The sequence below is a fragment of the Neophocaena asiaeorientalis genome, unplaced genomic scaffold (assembly GCF_003031525.2).
Source record: "Neophocaena asiaeorientalis asiaeorientalis breed wild unplaced genomic scaffold, Neophocaena_asiaeorientalis_V1.1 scaffold280, whole genome shotgun sequence".
NCBI lineage: Eukaryota > Metazoa > Chordata > Mammalia > Artiodactyla > Phocoenidae > Neophocaena > Neophocaena asiaeorientalis.
This window is the reverse complement of record NW_020185321.1, coordinates 4,237,941-4,257,020: the sequence shown is the minus strand read 5'-3', so window position 1 is coordinate 4,257,020 and position 19,080 is coordinate 4,237,941. Positions and strand designations below refer to the sequence as shown.

Sequence of the window (19,080 nt, the reverse complement as noted above, 5' to 3'; positions counted from 1 at the left end):
TTTTTTGTGGTATGCGGGACTCTCACTGTTGTGGCCTCTCCCATTGAGGAGCACAGGCTCCGGACCCGCAGGCCCAGCGGCCACGGCTCACGGGCCTAGCCGCTCCGCGGCATGTGGGATCTTCCCGGACCGGGACATGAACCCGTGTCTCCTGCATCGGCAGGCGGACTCTCAACCACTGCGCCACCAGGGAAGCCCTCTGTAGGAGCTTTTGTTTGAATAGATTAAGAAGAATACTTTAAGTTTACAAATATAATCAAATAATTAAAAATAAGGACAGCTCAGTCTGCCTCCAGATTTGCAGTGACACTGGGTGTGGAATGACATGAGCTCCAGATCAGCAGGGTTGTCGCTGGAAGGAGAAGAAATGGAAGAAGAGAAGAAGTTCCATGTTCTGCACTCAGCTTTAAAGAAATGCTGGGTGACTTAGAGAAAATGATATACTCTGTTCAAAAGCTGTGGACTCAGTAACGCAAAAAGATAATATTGCGCATTATGACCCATGAGTATATAACATTTTAGATGCATTACTGGTCAATGAGACTATTTTTCAGACATCTTGGCTTCCTTATCGTGTACCGATGATCATGACACACGGCGTTAACATACCTCCACTGACCACAAACCCGCACAAGTAGTAAGACCTGTTGTGTGAGCTAGCGTAAGGTCTGTCCAAAACAATGCAATCTTTTCAAAGATGTGCAAACATCAATCAGAGCTTAGGCTTGTGTTAATGTAAGAGTCACGTTACCATGTGGATGGGACTTGAACCACAATTCTGGAGCCTTCTAAACTGATTTGTGGGGCATAGGCTTCTTTATTTTCAATCTGCGCCGTATCAACCACCACCTAACAGAGAAACAGAAACAAAAATCAGCTTTCAGAGAGGAAAACGGATCATAAACAAATCAAATGCATGAGCCTATCAATGCTGAGTGACTCTGGTCTCTGGTAAGAACTATTCCCCAGCAAGACAGATACTCAGAGGCCAGTCAGGAGCCCCACGGAGACAAAAACAAGTAATAAAGATGACTGAAAACAGTAATACTTCAATAAACAGAAACACATTCGAGGTGCAGGAGGTAGCGAACTCTGCAATCATTTTCAGTACTTCTTCCAAATTGTAAATATGTTAATTAGGAATTACTTTGTTTCTTTTGTCTCATTCCTAAGTATTTTTTCACTTTATGCACTTGAAAGAAGTAAAAATGTCATTAAAAATAAAACCAATGCTTTAGAAAAGCCCATCTGTAATGACTGAATCCAAGCCAGAAGTCGATGAAGCTTTTTGTAAAGACCATTTTATCCTCAACCATCAATAAAAACAAAATTACTTCAGGAAAATGAAGAACCAACCCTTTTCTCAATGATTTCCTCTTATTTGGAGGAGAGTTTTTATTTTTCATATTTTTTGGTCACGCCGTGCAGCTTGCGGGGCCTCAGTTCCCCAACTAGGGACTGAATCCAGGCCACAGCAGTGAAAGCATGGAGTCCTAACCACTAGACAACCAGGGAACTCCCTGGAGGAGTCTTTAATACTACACAGATGATACAGTATGCTTTGTAATTTAAAGCGTCTGACAAAGTGATGAATATATTTTCAAATAACTAAAAGAATTTTAAGAAAATAGTCATAAAACACTTTAAAACCAAATCTGTAACAGTTCAGAAAAGGCAAAGCCATGCAGAGTTGCTTATTAGGATTCCAAATTCAGCCTCTAATGGAGTTGATTTCCATGGCTGTAAAGAGAGTTCTCACAGCTGGTCTGCAATGTCCTTTGGAAAAGACTTCCTGTCCAAGTAATAGCCATTGTTGCAACAGGCAGGTGTTTCCTCTCTCCTCCCATCCCCAGAACAATAATCTAAAGGTTCTTTATCAGTCACAAACAACGGTGCCCTGGGATCAAGGCGGAGGGAATTAGGAAGAAGTTTTTGCTCTCTGAATAACATGGGACTTTTTTTTAAACGATGTTTTCTCCAAATAGCCTTTTGGGGACTTCCCTGGTGGCCCAGTGGTTAAGACTCTGTGCTCCCAATGCAGGGGGCCTGGGTTCAATCTCTGGTCAGGGAACTAGGATCCCACATGCATGCTGCAACTAAGAGTCTGAATGTCTCAACTAAGGATCCCGCATGTGGCAACTAAGACCTGGCACAGCCAAATAAATAAATATTTTAAAAACTAAGCTAAAATCTTAAAAACAAAAACAAAAACAAAAGCCTTTGGGTCCTCCTGCCTTATTTTACACACTCCTTTCTGGAGAGCTTATCGCCATGGTTCTCCTAGTTTCAGCTAAAATGATCTTTGGGAACCTCCATACTTCAGCAGGGGGTCTCCAGTTTACTCTTTTTCTTAGGGGTTCCTATACTAAGGAACAGATCTTAAGTGAAACGTAACTCACCACTGTGGACAGGCCCCCACCTGGCCCTCTACAAGGCAGTACCACCCTGAGCTGGGCCACCTGAGCACGCACTCACACCAAACAAAAGCACTGCATCCTCCCAACAGCTTCTTTTATGAATAAAGTAGGAATTAGAGTAAGAAACAGTTCTTTAATTTTCTAAATCTCTAATTAGCTTCCTTTAATCTCTGAAATGCTATAACTCTTCAAAAAGCAGTCATTTAATTCTAGAAAGTGGGATAAGAACATAAGGTATACGGGTCAAAGGTACCTAACAAAAACCTAGATGTTGATTTCCTGACCCCACCCAACTTTGGCAAAAGTTATTCTTCTCACCAGAGGTGAAAAGACCAAACTTACCTGAGTTGATGTTGTTATTTTATTGCATAAACAGAGAACTGGGATACAAAGTGACTGCATGGGGGCACTACTTATACCACTGGAGGAGGTGATACTTGAGCTGACATCAGGAAAATGAGAATGAGTGAGTCACATGAAGATCTGAGAGGAGTATTCTCAGGAAAAAGGAGCATCAGGGGCAAAGGCCTGAGACAGGAAGAAGCTTCATGTGCTTGAGCAACAGAAAGACATCCACTGTGGCTCCAGAGTAATCAGGCCAGGTGAAGGGTCCTATCAAATCGTTACTAATGTAATGGTTTCCTTAAAAATCAGGAAAGCCTGAGACATCATTTTGCAACTAGGTACCCTGCTAATACTATTATCAATCTATTAAAGAAAAAAAAGACTTTTTAATGCTGTTCTTCCTTTACCTTTTCTATCTGGTCTAAAACCTGCAGCAAGCAAAGTGCTTTTTAAATTCTCCAATGTTTCGCACATGTGCCCACACCACAACCTCACATGCCTGAAACGTCCTTCTCTATTCTCTCCCCCATCCATCACATGTGCTCACTCACCAGTCCAGCTTGGCCAAACAGCAGCTGCACGGCGGTCTTGCAGGCACCCCGCCACGTGGATGGGCACACCTGGTTCAGGACTTCAGTCACAGGAAAATCGTCCCTGGGTGTGATTCCATTATAGCAGCCTGCCTCCTTGATCAGCTGTAACATTGTATGCTACAGATTGATAAAAAGAGAGTTCGCACCTCAAAATAAAGCCATACCAGGTTCTAAGACTTGTAGAAATGCATTTACAGGTACACAATAGTCCTCAAGAAAAGAGCATTTTACGTACTCCGATATCATGTCATTTTAATTTCTTAAGTAATTATCGTTAATTACCTTCAAAGATTTTTCTCAACCCTGTAGCGTGACTGGCTAGATATGAATACATGTGCGTTAATACACATATGTGATTTCTATTCTAGCACAAAATATAGCATTATTTAGCAATGTGCTAATGCAAACTGGTTGAGGAATTTTGAAATTCTGAATAAGGAAACAAAATCATCTAGCAAAAGTAAATACCAATGAAAACCTCATCTCTATTTTGGATGAACAAGTGGTCAGGTATGCAGACTCTGGAAACAGACTGTATAAGCTCCAATTCCAGTCTACAACTTTCTAGCTGTGTGGCCTTGGACCTCAGTTCCTCTATCTGTCAAATGGGGAAAAGGGCAGTACCCACTTCATGGGTGAGCATTAACCAGACAATGCATGGGAAGCATTTGACACAATGCCTGGCACACATGATGCTCTGCAAATAGTCCTAATTACTTCAGTATTAGGACAATATTTCTCCTCTTATTTAATTTATGAAAGTCCACTGAAACATTAATCATAAACAGCATTTTATAGTGTACTTTCAAAACCCTGTATTTTATACATTTTAAACAAAATTATGAATAAAACTAACTTGGCAAATGTCTCATTAAAAAAGTCACCCTAGGGGCTTCCCTGGTGGTGCAGTGGTTGAGGGTCCGTCTGCCGATGCAGGGGACACGGGTTCGTGCCCCGGTCTGGGAAGATCCCACGTGCCGCGGCGCGGCTTGGCCCGTGAGCCATGGCCGCTGAGCCTGCGCATCCGGAGCCTGTGCTCCGCAACGGGAGAGGCCTCAACAGTGAGAGGCCCGCGTACCACAAAAAAAAAAAAAGTCACCCTAGGAGCTTCTGATTTGGTGAACACATGGATATGCTGGGACAGCAGTGACTGGAGAGAACATGGAACCTCCAAGCCCCTTCCCCGTCTGGCTGTTCCGGAGTTACGTCCTCTCATAATAAACTGGTGATCCGGAACTCTCCCAACAAGTTGGGATTCACAGCATCAATGTACTCAGATCAAGATACTGTAAGGAGAGTATGCTGAGGCAGACATAGCACATTATTGAAGAAGTTCAGTTATGGCCGTATAACTATAAAATGGTCACAGCCACTGCCTTAAATGCCAAAGTTTCCTTGGACCCTCTCCACACACTTCCTGGATCCCCCGGCCTCTCTTCTGGCTCCAGCGACCATCTGCCTCTGAGGACCCTGGCCCTGATCCCACTTCGGGGCTCCAGACCCATACATCCAATTGCCTGCTGAACAGCTCCACTTGGACATTTCAAAAGCAACCTTAAAATCACGTCCAAAAATATATTTTATGACGACTATCCCCGAGCCTCAATAAACAGCACCAAAGCAGCTGTCCAAGCCAGAAACCTGGGCCTCATCTCCTTTCCCCTCCCTCTCACAGCCAGTTAATCACTGAGTCCTGCTTATTGTAACCTCTAGACTGCTCGTGAACGCTTCCACTCGCCTCCCATTATCACTTGATGGGGCCATGGCCAAAACCCTTCAGTGCTGCTCCCCTCCCAGCCACAGTCCATCCTGAAGTCAGGGGGATCTTTCCGAAATGCAAACCTCATTACACGACCTGTCTTGGCGGGATGCCAGCCACCTGGGGATGGAGCCCAGCCCTCACACTGAGGGTTTTCTGGCCTCTCCGGGCTGCTTTTCCAGCCCTGGCTCCTACCATGTCTCCCCTTGTTCTAGACGGTGGCCCTCAGGTCTGACTACATATTAGAATCCCCTGGACAACTTTTACAAAATACCAGAGCCCAAGCCTTACTTCAGGACAATTAAATCTGAGTCTCATTAGTGACTGTCCTGGATGGCCAGGGGGGCCCCAGCTACAGCTCTAAGGAAGATCTTCAGCTCTTGGGATGGGCTCTCACTTCCTGGCCATCTCACAGCCTCAGCCCCACCCCCATACTTATTATTCAGGTCATTCTCTGCTTAAAGTCCTCTTCTCAAGAGTCACATCTCTTAATCCTCCAGGTGAGGCCCCCTCGTTCTGTGTTCCTATCACAACCTAGTGGGCTGTCAAATCTCCTAGCCTGGCACCAATGGATGCTCAATAAAGACCTACCAAATGGAGAAAAAAACAACAACAAAAGTCACCCCAGTCTGCTTTTAGACACCAGTTTACTGAGGAAGGTCAATGCCTCCCGTCTTCACTTAAGTTTTGCTTTTTAGTCTTGATTCTTTACAAGCCCTCAGGTTTCCTTAAGAACTCTGTTTTCAAGTTCACACCCGGTTGTTGGAATGCCAAGGAAAGCTACCGTCTTAAGTTTCAGATTGTCGGCGGCCGACTCGTTGAAGGAGACACCCTTCAGGAAGTTCGATCCTATCTGCACGGGGACGGTGGGAAGCTCACACTGCATGGGCTGCGGCGGGGTCTGCCTCCGCCCTGTCTGCTGTGCTTCTGCCTCGCTGCAGCAGCCCTGGAAAAGGGTTGGATAGGAGAAGAGAGGTGACCCACAGCTCACCTCTCAAGACATTTGCCTCATGTGGATGGCATGAATGCCACACCACAGCTCCCAGGAGCTACCAGAAAGAAAAGTGTACCTGCAAACTCGCTTCAATTGCCTTTGGATTCAGGTGGAAACCGGCTTTCATTGCATATTCACAGTGACCTAAGCTTTCCAGAGCTATTTTATATGCCTGCAAAGAAATTGTTTTCAAGAATGAAGATTACATAGCAGATTATAAACTGACTAGGTTCAATGAAAACAGAAATTTTAAATTTCTATAGTTATTAAAAGACATGAAGCGAACTACCATCTTATTACTCTTTCCAACTGGTTCAGCATCATGACTTTAACTCCCTCCCTTGTTTTCATCCCTTAGATATTAATGTGCCAGTTCTGAAAAACGTACTTGCAGAGCACTGTCAATCTTTATGTTCAGTTCTTTTAGCTGGTGCTCAGGAATTGCTGCACTTTGAGAACAGAAGAGCTGTTGAACTTCAATTCCTGCCAGGCGGCCATCACAGCCTCTTTCTCTTAGTCTAGATGTTGCCTGCAACAGAAATGGTGACTGGTAGGTAAAAGAGGATTTTACAGATACTAGCAAAATTAAAAAACCAGAAAACAACTATAGTAAAGCTAGAAACTACCTAAGAATTAGATATAAACCAGACATTCCGGATCGTCTGTATTACGAAGTGAGCAAGCAGCCAGAAGTTCTGAAAGACTGAATCAAGCATTGAAGAGAAAGCAAACCTGACAATAGAACTGCCTTATTTAAGAAACCCCTGGGAATTCCCTGGCGGTCCAGTGGTTAGGACTCTGCACTCTCACTGCTGAGGGCCTGGATTCAATCCTTGGTCAGGGAACTAAGATCCCACAAACCATGTGGTATGACCAAAAAAAAGAAACCCTGGAAAAATGACTTACCTACCTGTTATTCATTTTATATCTACATTACATATAAATTACATACACATTAAAAACATTCACATTTTAAATTTCCCTGCTTTAAAAAGACAGATACCCTAGTATATTGGCCCTTGGAGTTTCCAGAATTAAACAATATATATGGTTGGGTGGTCCTACACACCAAAGTAAAAAACCTCACCAACAGGAAAAGAATAGGAAAAAAACATACACTGCAACATTAAAGGAAAAACAGAACTTTTGAAATCTGCACAGAAAAATGAAATAATTATTGTTTAGTCACTAAATATGTTTATGAAGAGTACATAAGAAAAACAAGAAGAAATTAATCTGTGTCTTGTGATGAAATGTTATCTATACATATGGGTCAGGACTAGAGAATACAGAAAAATATATATTTGATTTACTAGATGGAAGGAAGGATTCAGGATGAACTGTCTTTCAATTTTTCAATGTCTGTTTTTATTGCAATAACATTTGTGCAACAAATAACGTTTTTTAACAGTTAATTTTTGTTCTTCTAGGCCAAGGTAGGAGTTGTAATATTTACCAAAATTGTAGGACTAAAGGAAGTTAACTAGCAGCTATAATGCCATACATTTCCAAAGCTCCACAAATTCTGTATGAATACCAACCATTCCCTGAACCCTAACAGTCACACAGTTTAAAACCACTTGACTCTCTTTCTAGAACTCTTCCATTTAGTCAAATATGTAGCCCACAAGGTCTTATGTTAGGTGTCTCTGGATAGACAGTGGAGCACAAAACCTGGTCCCTACCATCTTGGAGCTGACAGCTTCATGGGTCGAAAAGGCAAACAAATAAAACATTTAAAAAATATAAAATGGAGAAAAACATCCCAAGGGAAATAGAAAACTGTAACAGGGAGCGCCCAAGAAACTGAGAAATCACCATTTAGGCTGAGTTTAAGGCAGAGGAGGCAGTAAACAGAAGTGTGGGGTGGGGGTAGGACAGGCAGAGATGTCAGCAAAGGAACTAGAACCCAGTGAGCAGGGGAGAGTGGCCACAGATGAGGCTGGTGAGGAGGCAGGGGCCAGACTATGTGGGACTAGGCAGGTCATGGGGATGGGTACACACTTTACCTTAAGGAAATGGAGAGACATGAAGGACGGCAAGACAGAAAGGGGAGAAGCAAGTCCAGCCACTGAAGCTGTCAGGGGAGAGTAATGATTCCCTGAACTACGTTAGTGACAGTGGACACAGAAAGAAAGGGACAGATTTGCAGTCATATTTTGGATGTAGGATATGCAGGGCTTTCTTATGGATTGGATGTAGATGTGACAGAAAAGCTGGAGGATAAATCTCAGGTTTCTTGCACAAAGGACCCAGTGTGGGATGGCACTACATGCTAGCACAGGGAAGATTTGAGGAGGAACAGTGTGTGCAGAAAGGCTAAGGGCTGAGCCACCTGAAGACCTGAGGAGGGCAGCAGCTGAATATAGGGGCCTGAGCCCACGGGGGAAGTGAACCGGGCACACACATTTGTGTGCTTGTGGCCCCAGCCCACAAACAGTTTTTAAAGTTCCAAGACTAGATGGACACCCTCTAGGGGAGAGGGCATGTAGAACTGAGCCTTGAGAAACTCATATTCATAAGTTATGTTGAAGAGAAGCTGGCAAAGTGGATGGAGAGGCTAGCCCAAGAGCTAAGAGGGTACCTAAGAAGACCTGGTTCTCCACAAGGAGAGAGGATTTCCAGGGCTCATGTCGCTGTGAGCTGCTGAATGGAGTCATCGGGATCCTTGGATTTCTGCCAATTATTTTTGGCAACATGGAAGGCACCAATGACCTTGACAAGACAAGGTATGTTCTTGTGTAGGTGTGGAAGCCAGATTTTAGTGAACTGAATGACACCATTTATATAAAGTTTCATATTGTGCAAAACAATATATTTATGGATAAATACATATAGAATAAAAATATAAAAATATGCATAGGAATCACAAACTCCAAAATCAAAAGAGGTTATCTCTAGAGAGAAAGGAATATGAATAAGATAGTGGAGAAGTACAAAGGGAATTCAAGTGCATTTGTAATAATATTTTCCTGTTAAAAATAAAAGGTATGAGGGCTCCCCGGGTGGCACAGTGGTTAAGAATCCGCCTGCCAATGCAGGGGACACAGGTTCGAGCCCTGGTCCAGGAAGATCCCACATGCCGCGGAGCAACTAAGCCCATGCGCCAGAACTACTGCGCCTGCGCTCTAGAGCCCGCGAGCCACAACTACCGAAGCCCACAAGCCACAATTACTGAAGCCCGCGCGCCTAGAGCCCGTGCTCCGCAACAAGAGAAGCCCCCGCACCGCAAGGAAGAGTAGAGCCAGCTCGCCGCTACTGGAGAAAGCCCACGCGCCGCAACTAGAGAAAGCCCACGCGCAGCAACAAAGACCCAATGCAGCCAAAAATAATAAATAAAATAAATAAATTTATTTAAAAAAAAAAAAAAATGCCAACAAGAAATGTGTCATCGCCTGCTACATCCCCACCTAGCTACCTGGCTGACCACTTACCCTCCATATACCCTACAGCTTCTTCTCCCTGGTCCCTCTTCCTAGAAGCTTTGTTGCACTTCCTGTTGGAGGCCAGGCCCTTCCCCTGGGCTCCTGCACACCTCCATCACGGCCCCTCAAACCTGTTTTTGAAAGACTTTTCTCCTAGGAGGCTGTGAGTGGAGGCTACTACCTCAGTGCCTGCACATGCCTGGCATGAAGTGGGCATTTACAAAGATATTCACTGTTAAATGAATGAACAAGCTAATGACAGCAGGTGAAAACTCACACTTCTACATAAAATGGCTCTTTTAAGAACCAACAGGTAAAGGCCCTCTGGAGCCTCTGCTATCTGAACAAAGGGCACCAATCTCCCCAAAGTCAGGGTTACCTCAGCAGCCCCCCGCCAGGACCGCACAGCATCCTCCAGTTCTGGTGTGTGGCCCATGCCAGATAAGCTGCCGCCACTGCTGCTGTTCTTTTTTTCTGGCACAACAACCTCGGCAAAGCAAGAGTGAGCCACTGGCTGGACCTTCTGTAACGCCTGGGTCAAAAACTGGAAATGGACCTGCACCACTGTCAAGAAGCATCGCCCCAACACCTGTGAAAAGAAGAGAGCCAAGGATTTTAAGGCTGTGGGTTGCTACTGCATGACCGCAATCAATTCTCAACTATCAATTTGAGTAGAGGTAACAATTAACTGGAAATGTGAAATCATATGAAGTTAAAAAGTCACCATGCTTTAGAAGGATCAGCCTTTGTTCTCACGTTTGGACCTGGGTGGCCTGAAACCTAGAAATCAAGATGTTTGAACCAAGGTTCGAATGGGCCTTCCCCTTCCCATCTAGCCTCCCTCCACTCCTGTTCTCCACTCCCCTCATCTGGACTCTGGCTCACACCAACCCTGGTTGTCTCTGAGCTCCTGCTGAACCAGAGCAACCCACAATTCCAATTCTGTCCACACAGTATTCAGAGGGCAGAGTAAAAGCCAGGTGATTAAAAATCCAAAAGGTCAGTTTGACTGTAAGAAGACATTCCATTGGAAATGGAATCCAAAGATACAGGTTATTTTGGTAACAGTGTTATTAACATAGTTATTACATAGTTATTAACATAGCTGTATGTCATATTTCCATTCTTACAAAACAAAGCTCACAGATCTGTCTTCTAGGAGCCAACAAAACATACTAGTAAGTCCATTTGTCAGAACAGTAGAAACCCACTCACCTGATACGTATTAGTAGTTGGTTGGTTGATGCAGTAGTCCATTAAAGTAGAAAATTCATTTTAAAAACTACCATATACATGCTATGTTAATATATACTATTAATATGTAATTATAATGTATGTACTAAAAATATACTACATACCATAAACATTTTAAGATACAAATATGCCTTTATCTGCCAACCTCTGGCATTGGCTAAAGCTGTTCTCTGACATTACTTGTCGTTCCCCGTTTGCTTTCTTGTGTTAACTCCAGCTACAAGGTGTTCTCTATGATTTCCTACTTCATTTTCTTTAAAAGACAGCAAGAATTTGCTGCTTGCAAAGCAACTTGAGCAGACACTTTCCAGATTATTGACATGTCCCCCTAATCTTTTACAGTTGTTTTAGCCATACCAAATTCAACAACAACAAAACCTTTTTGTAACTCCTTTATCATGTTCCATAACATTCAAAACTTTTTTTTTTTTTTTTTGTGGTATGCGGGCTTCTCACTGTTGTGGCCTCTCCCGTTGCGGAGCACAGGCTCTGGACGCGCAGGCTCAGCAGCCATGGCTCACGGGCCCAGCCGCTCCGCGGCATGTGGGATCTTCCCGGACCGGGGCATGAACCCGTGTCCCCTGCATCGGCAGGTGGACTCTCAACCACTGCGCCACCAGGGAAGCCCCTCAAAACATTTTTAATGGAAGGTATTTCATATTTCATTGGCCTATACAGTGGATTACTTACTAACAAAAAATTACTTATTTTATTGAGTTTGTAATCCAACTGGAGCATAGCTGAGAGGGCCCACTAGCTGCCAGCTCTTAGGGTGCTGCCTTGGGGAGGTGGTGAAGGTTTCCACTGCCTTTTACAAGGAACTAAAATCCAACCCCACTGCCCATACTTTGGCCCAGTCCTGTCCCTTGGAGAAGCCAAAAATAAGACTCAACCTTGGACCTATCACCTCCCAGCACACATTTCAGATGCTGCCCTTTTCCACCCCCACTGGGCAGAGCTCTTCTTCCTGGAGAAAGAGTCAGGCAAGCTCCCAGTGGTGACACTTACTCCCTCTTGAATTATTTTCCCCTGTGGAAATCACCAGGACAAAACTAAAGCAAACACACAAAACTCACACCAAAGCACCCTCCTTCTATAGGGAACCATCAGAAATACAGGCTGAATTCCCACTCAAACAAACCTCCTGGGTCTCCACTCACATCTCCCTCAAAGTTCCTCCCCATCAAAGATGGGGCAGAGTGAGCCACACAGAATAAGCAGACCTAGCAACCTAGGGACTTGTGCCACAAACAGAAAAAAGAGTATTTAATTAGCACTGTACATAATATCAGCCAGCCTGAATGAAACACTCAGCATGTATTTCACCTATGCTAAAGATTTCACACTGATTATCTCATTTAATCCTAGGAACAACCATATGAGGTCATTTCCATTTCACAAACAATAAGACTAAGGCACAGAAAGGTTATGAAACTTTGTCAAGGGGACACAACTGGATGTGGCAGAGGGGTCACTTGACTCAAGTGTCTATGCCCTTAGCCACTGTGCTCCCCTGCCTTCAACAGGCTCTACACACCTGGAGACAGCTGTGGGCTGGCAGCACTGAGACCAGACACAGGACAGCAGCTCAACCTTAATTGGCTTAGGCCAGAATGATATGGTGTCCTGACGCTCCACACAGAGCAAACCCAGGAGGAGGAGCGGAGCTGGGTCCTCAGGCACACAAACTCTCCCTCCTCCTCCTTCCTTAGCCTCTTGGCAGGCTGTGGCTGAGGGAGCAGGAGGGAGAAGTGGAGATGCCATGTGCCATTTGCTCTAGGCTCATATTCTTCCAGCTTCTGACATACAACTGAGTCATTCCTTCTTTCAACAGATGTGTAATTTGTGAATGCCTGATATGTACAAAGCACAAAAAAGCCAGAAGTTACTACAAGAAAGCAAACAAGTCACTGTCCTTGTGAGGGTTACCTTCTAATGGTGGGGAACAGTTAAGTAGATATGCAAAGTCAGGGGCTATTGGAGAATGAACATTAAGGAGTGAGGTGGGAAGGAAAAGGCTCTCTGAGGAAAAGACCAAGGGAACAGATGGAGTAACCCCTCTCCCTTCGAAAGGAAAATTCTGAGAAAGGCCTCTGAAGGCCTGATGCAGTGTCCTGGGCCCAGAACAGGACATTCTCTGATAATGCTGGTCGATGCTAGGCTGGGGGTTGGGGAGGGTCCTCTTGTTGTTAGGGGTAGAATGCTGGAAGGAGGATGCTTCTGTTGCAGGAGTAAATGGGGGGAGAGATGGTGGACAGTTTTAAAAGGCAGACATTCAGAATATTGTCTCCACCACTTATTACATGCTTGACCTTGGATGAGTCATTCAATCTACATTTCTTCCGTGTATAGAAGAAATGATGTGAACAAGAGCTCAGCATTTCCCTCCCCCACCCATGAGGTATGTAGCACACATTTGGGTTGTGACAAAATATTTATGTTTTAAACAATTCATTAAAAGCCAATCAAACCAATGGTTACACCCTGGACCTTGGAAAAGTTTTTTTATTTATTTTTTGGCTGCGCCATGCGCGGCATACATGATCTTAGTTCCCCAACTAGGGATCGAACCCGTGCCCCCTGCAGTGGATGCATGGAGTCTTAACCACTGGACCAACAGGGAAGTCCCTGGAAAAGCTCTATAAAAAATATCTATTCTACAAGTTTACCTAAACTAACAGGCGTATAAACACCACCTTTTCCAGATAGAGGACAAAGCTCAATCTCCAGCCTGCCTCTGCCCCCCTTTTCTCTACAATATCTCCTGTCTTAGCCCAGCTTCCCTCCTGTAACAGACTCCATCCTCTCCATCACAGGGATGAGCCAGTCCTTGGGGTCTTCCTGAGAAACCTGGAAAGAAATAGAGACTCTAAAGTTATGAATTTGGAAGCATGTGACCCAAGGGCTGAGGACAGCTACTTTCTCTTTCACAGGGAGAGCGTTTCCTGGACTGCAGGATCCAGTGAAGCTGCAGAACAGATGTGGCAAGCTAGTGGACAAATGAGTGGAGTGGTCAAAGAGAGAGACATTTTAAATGTCAGTGAGTTTAAACTGTCAGTGGAGCTATAGAGTTCCACGTCTATCAACCTGGAACTTCCAGCTATTATTTACTGAGTGCTTAACCCATACCAAGCACTTGACGTGCAGTGAAGTGACTCAGGGGGGGTGATAGCAATTGATCCATTTTATAGATGACAACACCGAGGCTTAGAGAAAGAAAGAAACTTGCTCCAGTGTCAAGCAGGTAATAAGTGGTGCAGTACAGATCTGATGTCAAGTCTGTCTGACTCCAAAAACTGTGTTCTAACCATCAGGCTATGCTATCTTCATATGACAAGATCCAGGATGTAGTCACGACAGTGACTAAGGATACCAAGAAGGGGAGAGGAACCCTGTGCAGGAACCCTGATGTCTCCCATACAGTGTCAGGCCCTAGTGTCAGCTCAGTTCCCTGGGCTGGAAACGGAGACTGAGAGGCATGGCTCAGTCTTCTCTAACTGTGGGAAAGGTACTGCGACAAGAGTAAAAAGTGGGGTAGCCTGTGGCACTTCAGTGTGGTATGAGTCTCAAAGCTCATGATCTGCACAGCAGACTGCTAAGACTGGCTGCAAACAGCAATGATAAACTGGGAGAGGACACACAGGGCTTGGGAAAAGAAGCAGCTTCTCTTACCTCTAGAGGAATCGCAAACCCCAAAACATCTGTTCAGGCCTTCAGCACATCAGTCCCATTCAATAATTATGAAGAAAGCAATCAGATTTAATCTTACCCTTGACGTTTGCATTAGTAAAAAAAAGTATCCATTCATCCCAAGGCATCCCAAGTTGATGGAATCTGGGGCAATAAGAGGCTGTTATCAGACTTGCATTAAGAGAAACATTTTGGTGTGACTTAAATTCCTCATAAAGGCCCAATTTCTGAATATAGACAATAAGCGACCTTGCCACTTCTGCCTCCAAATATCCATGGAGCATTCTGGATTACTATAAACAGCCATTGAGGATCTACTGAAATGAAACCTTGTTTTCTGGGAATCCCTGATGGCAGAGGAAAAGGGTACTCGTTCACTTTCTCATTGCCCTATAAACATACCACATGTGCTGCTAAGGGGGTTATGTTCATGAATATAACCAGGAAACCTTTTCTTTTTGGTGATTTTTATATTTTATTAATTAAAACCAACTTTAGTTTAAGGTCATCCTATTTTGAAGCCTAAAAGACCACTCTTTCTACACCAGCATAGTCAACTCTACCTTCCTAGAATATTTTCACAATTTTTTTTTCACAATTTTAGTTACTCCTCTTCTAGGGCCAGGGCCTGACTTAGCCCCTACTATATCTGCACGTGCTGAAATCACGAAGTGCCCAACTCCACCCCACCTGCCACACACCTTGTGATTTTCATATCAATATACACAATGTCTAAGTTCATTTTTTGCTCAATCTCACTGAACAATTCGTCTTTCTCACATCCCTGCAGAGTGAAGAACAAGTAAAAGTGTCACATATACCACATACTGTCAAACATTTCCAGGGGTTCTAGCATTTACTTCTGATCAGTTTAAAAGTCAAGAATGAATGAAATGAAGTTGATCCGGACTGGCTGCTTTTACTAGAAATTCCAAACTCATTCAGTCATTTCTCTCTCTTCAAAACTTACTTGTACCTTAAACATTACCGTTGGTTCCACGTGTTCCCAGTCTTTTATTCTTATGATAATTCCAGAGTTATTACATAATGACCTAACTAACAGACCAGAATGTGATACAAAGACCTAAATGTGCCTCCAGAGAAATACAGAATGCAGTAGACCATGCCTGGACTATGGAAAGTACCTTATGGAGATTAAATTATGGCATAAAAATGTAAAAAACAAGCTTACTGAAACTAACATGTACAGTCTGACCTAAAAACTGATGAACAGTGAGCGCTTAAATATTAAAAAAAAAAAAAAGCAAGTAACAAAACAATAATGTCTTTGCAGTCAGTATTAACCTAGAGCACAAAGAAGCTGCCATGCTATGTACAGAAGAAAGAACTAGTGAGGAGAGAAAGCTAACACATCCCCAAGGGTAGATGAGCCATCACCAAATGTTAATCATTCAGACAAGATTACATTCTGCCCCTGGACATGCTGCTTTAATGCTGGTAAAAATATCAACAGACACAGTTTCTGAACTCCTACTTCATGGGCCAAACACTGTGGTGCACAAAACCTTTTACACCAGTAATACATATTCATTGCAAATAAATTACGGGGAAAAGATCAGCTAAATAAAGAAATAAACAGTATCAAATATTACTAAATAGACATAACCACTGATTACATGTTTCTGATACAGCCTACATTTGCACCTATAGATTTTTTTTGTAAAACTAGATCATGTTGTATGTTATTTTATAGCCTGCTTTCCAAAATAAAATATATCAAAAATTTATTACATGCAACACACATAGGAAGTTATTTATTTATTTATTTATTTATTTATTTATCACTGCACTGCTCAGCTTGCAAGATCTTAGTTCCCCGTACAGGGATCTAAACCTGTGCCCCTTCAGTGGAAGCACAGAGTCCTAACAACTGGACTGCCAGGGAATTCCCAGGAAGTTGTATATTTCAGCTACATTGCTATCAATCCTAGTAACTAACAGGATAATTATAAACTATCATCCAGGACATGAAAAAGTGAAAGGCCAGTGCGGGGAACTAAGTCTATGGTAGACAAAAGAGGAATGGTTGTTATTGTTCAATAGGTACAGAGTTTCAGTTTGGGAAGATAAAAAAGTTCTGCAGATGGCTAGTGGTTGATGGTTGCAAAAAATAAGAATGTACTTAATGCCACTGAACTGTACACTTAAAAATAGTTAAGGTGGCAAAATTTATGTTATGTATAATTTACCACACACACAAAAAAGTACAAGTGCTTCTAGTCACCCCCTCTGCTACCATTCTATTCCAAGCTACAATCATCTCTTGCTTGGATTACTATAACACCCTCTTAACTGACCTTCCTGCTTCCTTTCAATTAGGATTAGTTTTATCTACACATAACAACGACGACAACAACAAATGCAGTGGTTTAAATAAGAGCAACGTTTACTTCTTTCTAAGGTAAAAATAAATCTAGGGTTAGGCAGTCCAGAGCTGGGATGGAGGCTCCTGGGTATCACAAGGAGCCCAGTTCCCATCTTTCTGCTCTTCATCCTCACACAAGGCTTACATACTGGAACTACCTCATAGTTCTAAATGGTTAAATGACCTTCAGCCATTCTGCCTGCATTCTAGATAGTAAAAAATGGGGGTGGGGGTGGGGAAGAAGGTAGCAGCCTTTTTCCCTCTAAGGAAACTTCCCAGCAGTCTCATCCAAGACCTCTAGTTACATCTTCATGAACCAAAACTTAATTCAAGTGACCACTCCTAGCTGTAAGGGAAGCTGGGAAGTATAGTCCCTTTTCCATGCATAATATTCCTGAAAAAACAAAAACAAAGAAACAAAAAACCCTCCAGAGTTTTTGTTGTTTTTGTTTTCTGGCTGCGCCATGGCAGCTTGTACGATCTTAGTTCCTCAACCAGGGACTGAACCCAGGGCCCCGGCAGTGAAAGCACCGAGTCCTATCCACTGGACAGCCAGGGAATTCCCCAGAGTTTTGTTATTAAGGAAGAAGGTGACACTAGATGTTGGGAGGCAACTAGCAGTCTCCTCTCTCCCCTAGAGGCTACTTTCCACACAAGAAGTCTTATAAAACAAAACTCAGATTATTTCACTCCCCTGCTCAAAGTCTTCCAATGGCTTTCCATTACAATCAGAAGAAAATCCAAACTCCTCATCTGTCCTACAATACCTTACAAGATCTGGCCCCTGACTAGTCTCTGAACTTATTATTTCCTATCCCACCTCTCTCTACTCTTGCCACACTGACCTTCTTGCTATTCCTCAAAAACTGTGAGCACAGCTCCGGTCTCAAGTTTTTGCACCAGCCACTTCCCACTACCTCAGGGTTTCTCAACATCATGACTACTGACATTGGGGGCCAGAGAATTCTCTGCTGTGGAGGGCTGTCCTTTGCAGCGTAGGATGTTGTTAGCAGCATCCCTGCTCTCTACTCACTAGATTCCAGCAGCACTGGTTGGGAGATGCAGCCACGACAACCCCTCAGATCATACTGTTTTGAATAAAATGTCAAATCCTTACTGGTAAACAAACAGACAAAAAATTAAAGTTAAAAAACAGTAGAGAAATCTCTTCCTCCTAGGGTGACTTTTGAGCTGCAAAAGAGCTGCAACAGAGCTCAAATGTGGCAGTCGACAGGAGCTTTTGAGTATCCAGGCATCTGTTTTGCTGCAGGACTAAAACATAACCTGAAGGGCTACAAGGAAGAGATATATCAAGACTCTACCTTCTCCAAATCAATTTGAATTAAAAATCAGAAATCTAAGAGCTTTGTGCTCCTGTAAACTTCTGCCTTTCATGATCTGGGGTCTGAGTCTGGTCACCTAATGTTCTATACTTCATGCAGAAACACCATCTGGCCATGGGTGTTTATGTGCGGGGTAGGGGAGATGGGACATTGGTCAGAGGCAGAAAGAGAAACTGAGATCCTAAAAGATGACAAAAATTGTCCCCTAAATACATAGTGAGTCACGGAATTTCTGATTCCCTAACATGCAAGTCCAGTATCTTTTACTCCATCGTACCTCCTCCTCCAAACCACTGCGGGTCCTCTGGTGTAACACTCGAGTTCTTCTAAATGAGTAAGATTCCTCTCACTCTAGCCCTAGCATGAAAAAAAAAATGCCATTTTTCTGACAATCAAAGATACTTCCAGACATTGCCAAGTGCCCTCTGAGGGAGAGCCCACCCTGACCCCATTTGCAAATGAACCACTACCCTACCTGGAGCATCCTTCCCCCTGGAATTGTACAACTATCGCTCTGACAGGTATTGCTCAAATGTCCCATCCTCAGAGAGGCCTTTCTTCTACCTCTCTTTCTTCATCATTCTTTATTTCTCTTCATAGCACCTCTCACTACCTGACATTATGTTTGTATGTGCCATTTATTTTTTCTCTGTTTCCCTACCTAGGAGTTGAGTTGGATGTGGATAGGGTCTTTGTTTTGCTCTCTGTTGCATTCTCATTGCCTGGCACACAGTAGACAATCCTTCTACACATATTTGTTGAAAGAAGAAAAGAAAGCAGTTGCTACTCTCCACATGAAAGCACCAAACTAGGCCAAGAGCAGCATGGTGACTGCAGAGCTGAGGGCAGGACATCATGATGTCAGCATTTATAC

At 43.5% G+C, this 19,080-nt stretch overlaps 1 protein-coding gene across 5 annotated transcripts in view; it reads right to left on the bottom strand.

Moving 5' to 3' along the window:
* The window catches only part of GARRE1 (granule associated Rac and RHOG effector 1), an 81,445-nt gene that overhangs the window by 17,595 nt on the left and 44,770 nt on the right, over positions 1–19,080 (bottom strand). For 4 of the 5 annotated variants that reach the window (XM_024734016.1, XM_024734019.1, XM_024734017.1 and 1 more), the window contains 6 exons: positions 9,913–10,122; positions 6,497–6,637; positions 6,185–6,280; positions 5,899–6,060; positions 3,314–3,472; positions 752–849 (listed from right to left, as the gene is read on the bottom strand). In XM_024734016.1, the coding sequence (XP_024589784.1) occupies positions 752–849; positions 3,314–3,472; positions 5,899–6,060; positions 6,185–6,280; positions 6,497–6,637; positions 9,913–10,122 (866 nt within the window). Of the gene's footprint in view, positions 1–751; positions 850–3,313; positions 3,473–5,898; positions 6,061–6,184; positions 6,281–6,496; positions 6,638–9,912; positions 10,123–14,556; positions 14,622–19,080 lie in introns of all 5 variants that reach the window. The other variant, XM_024734018.1, reaches the window with a different exon arrangement.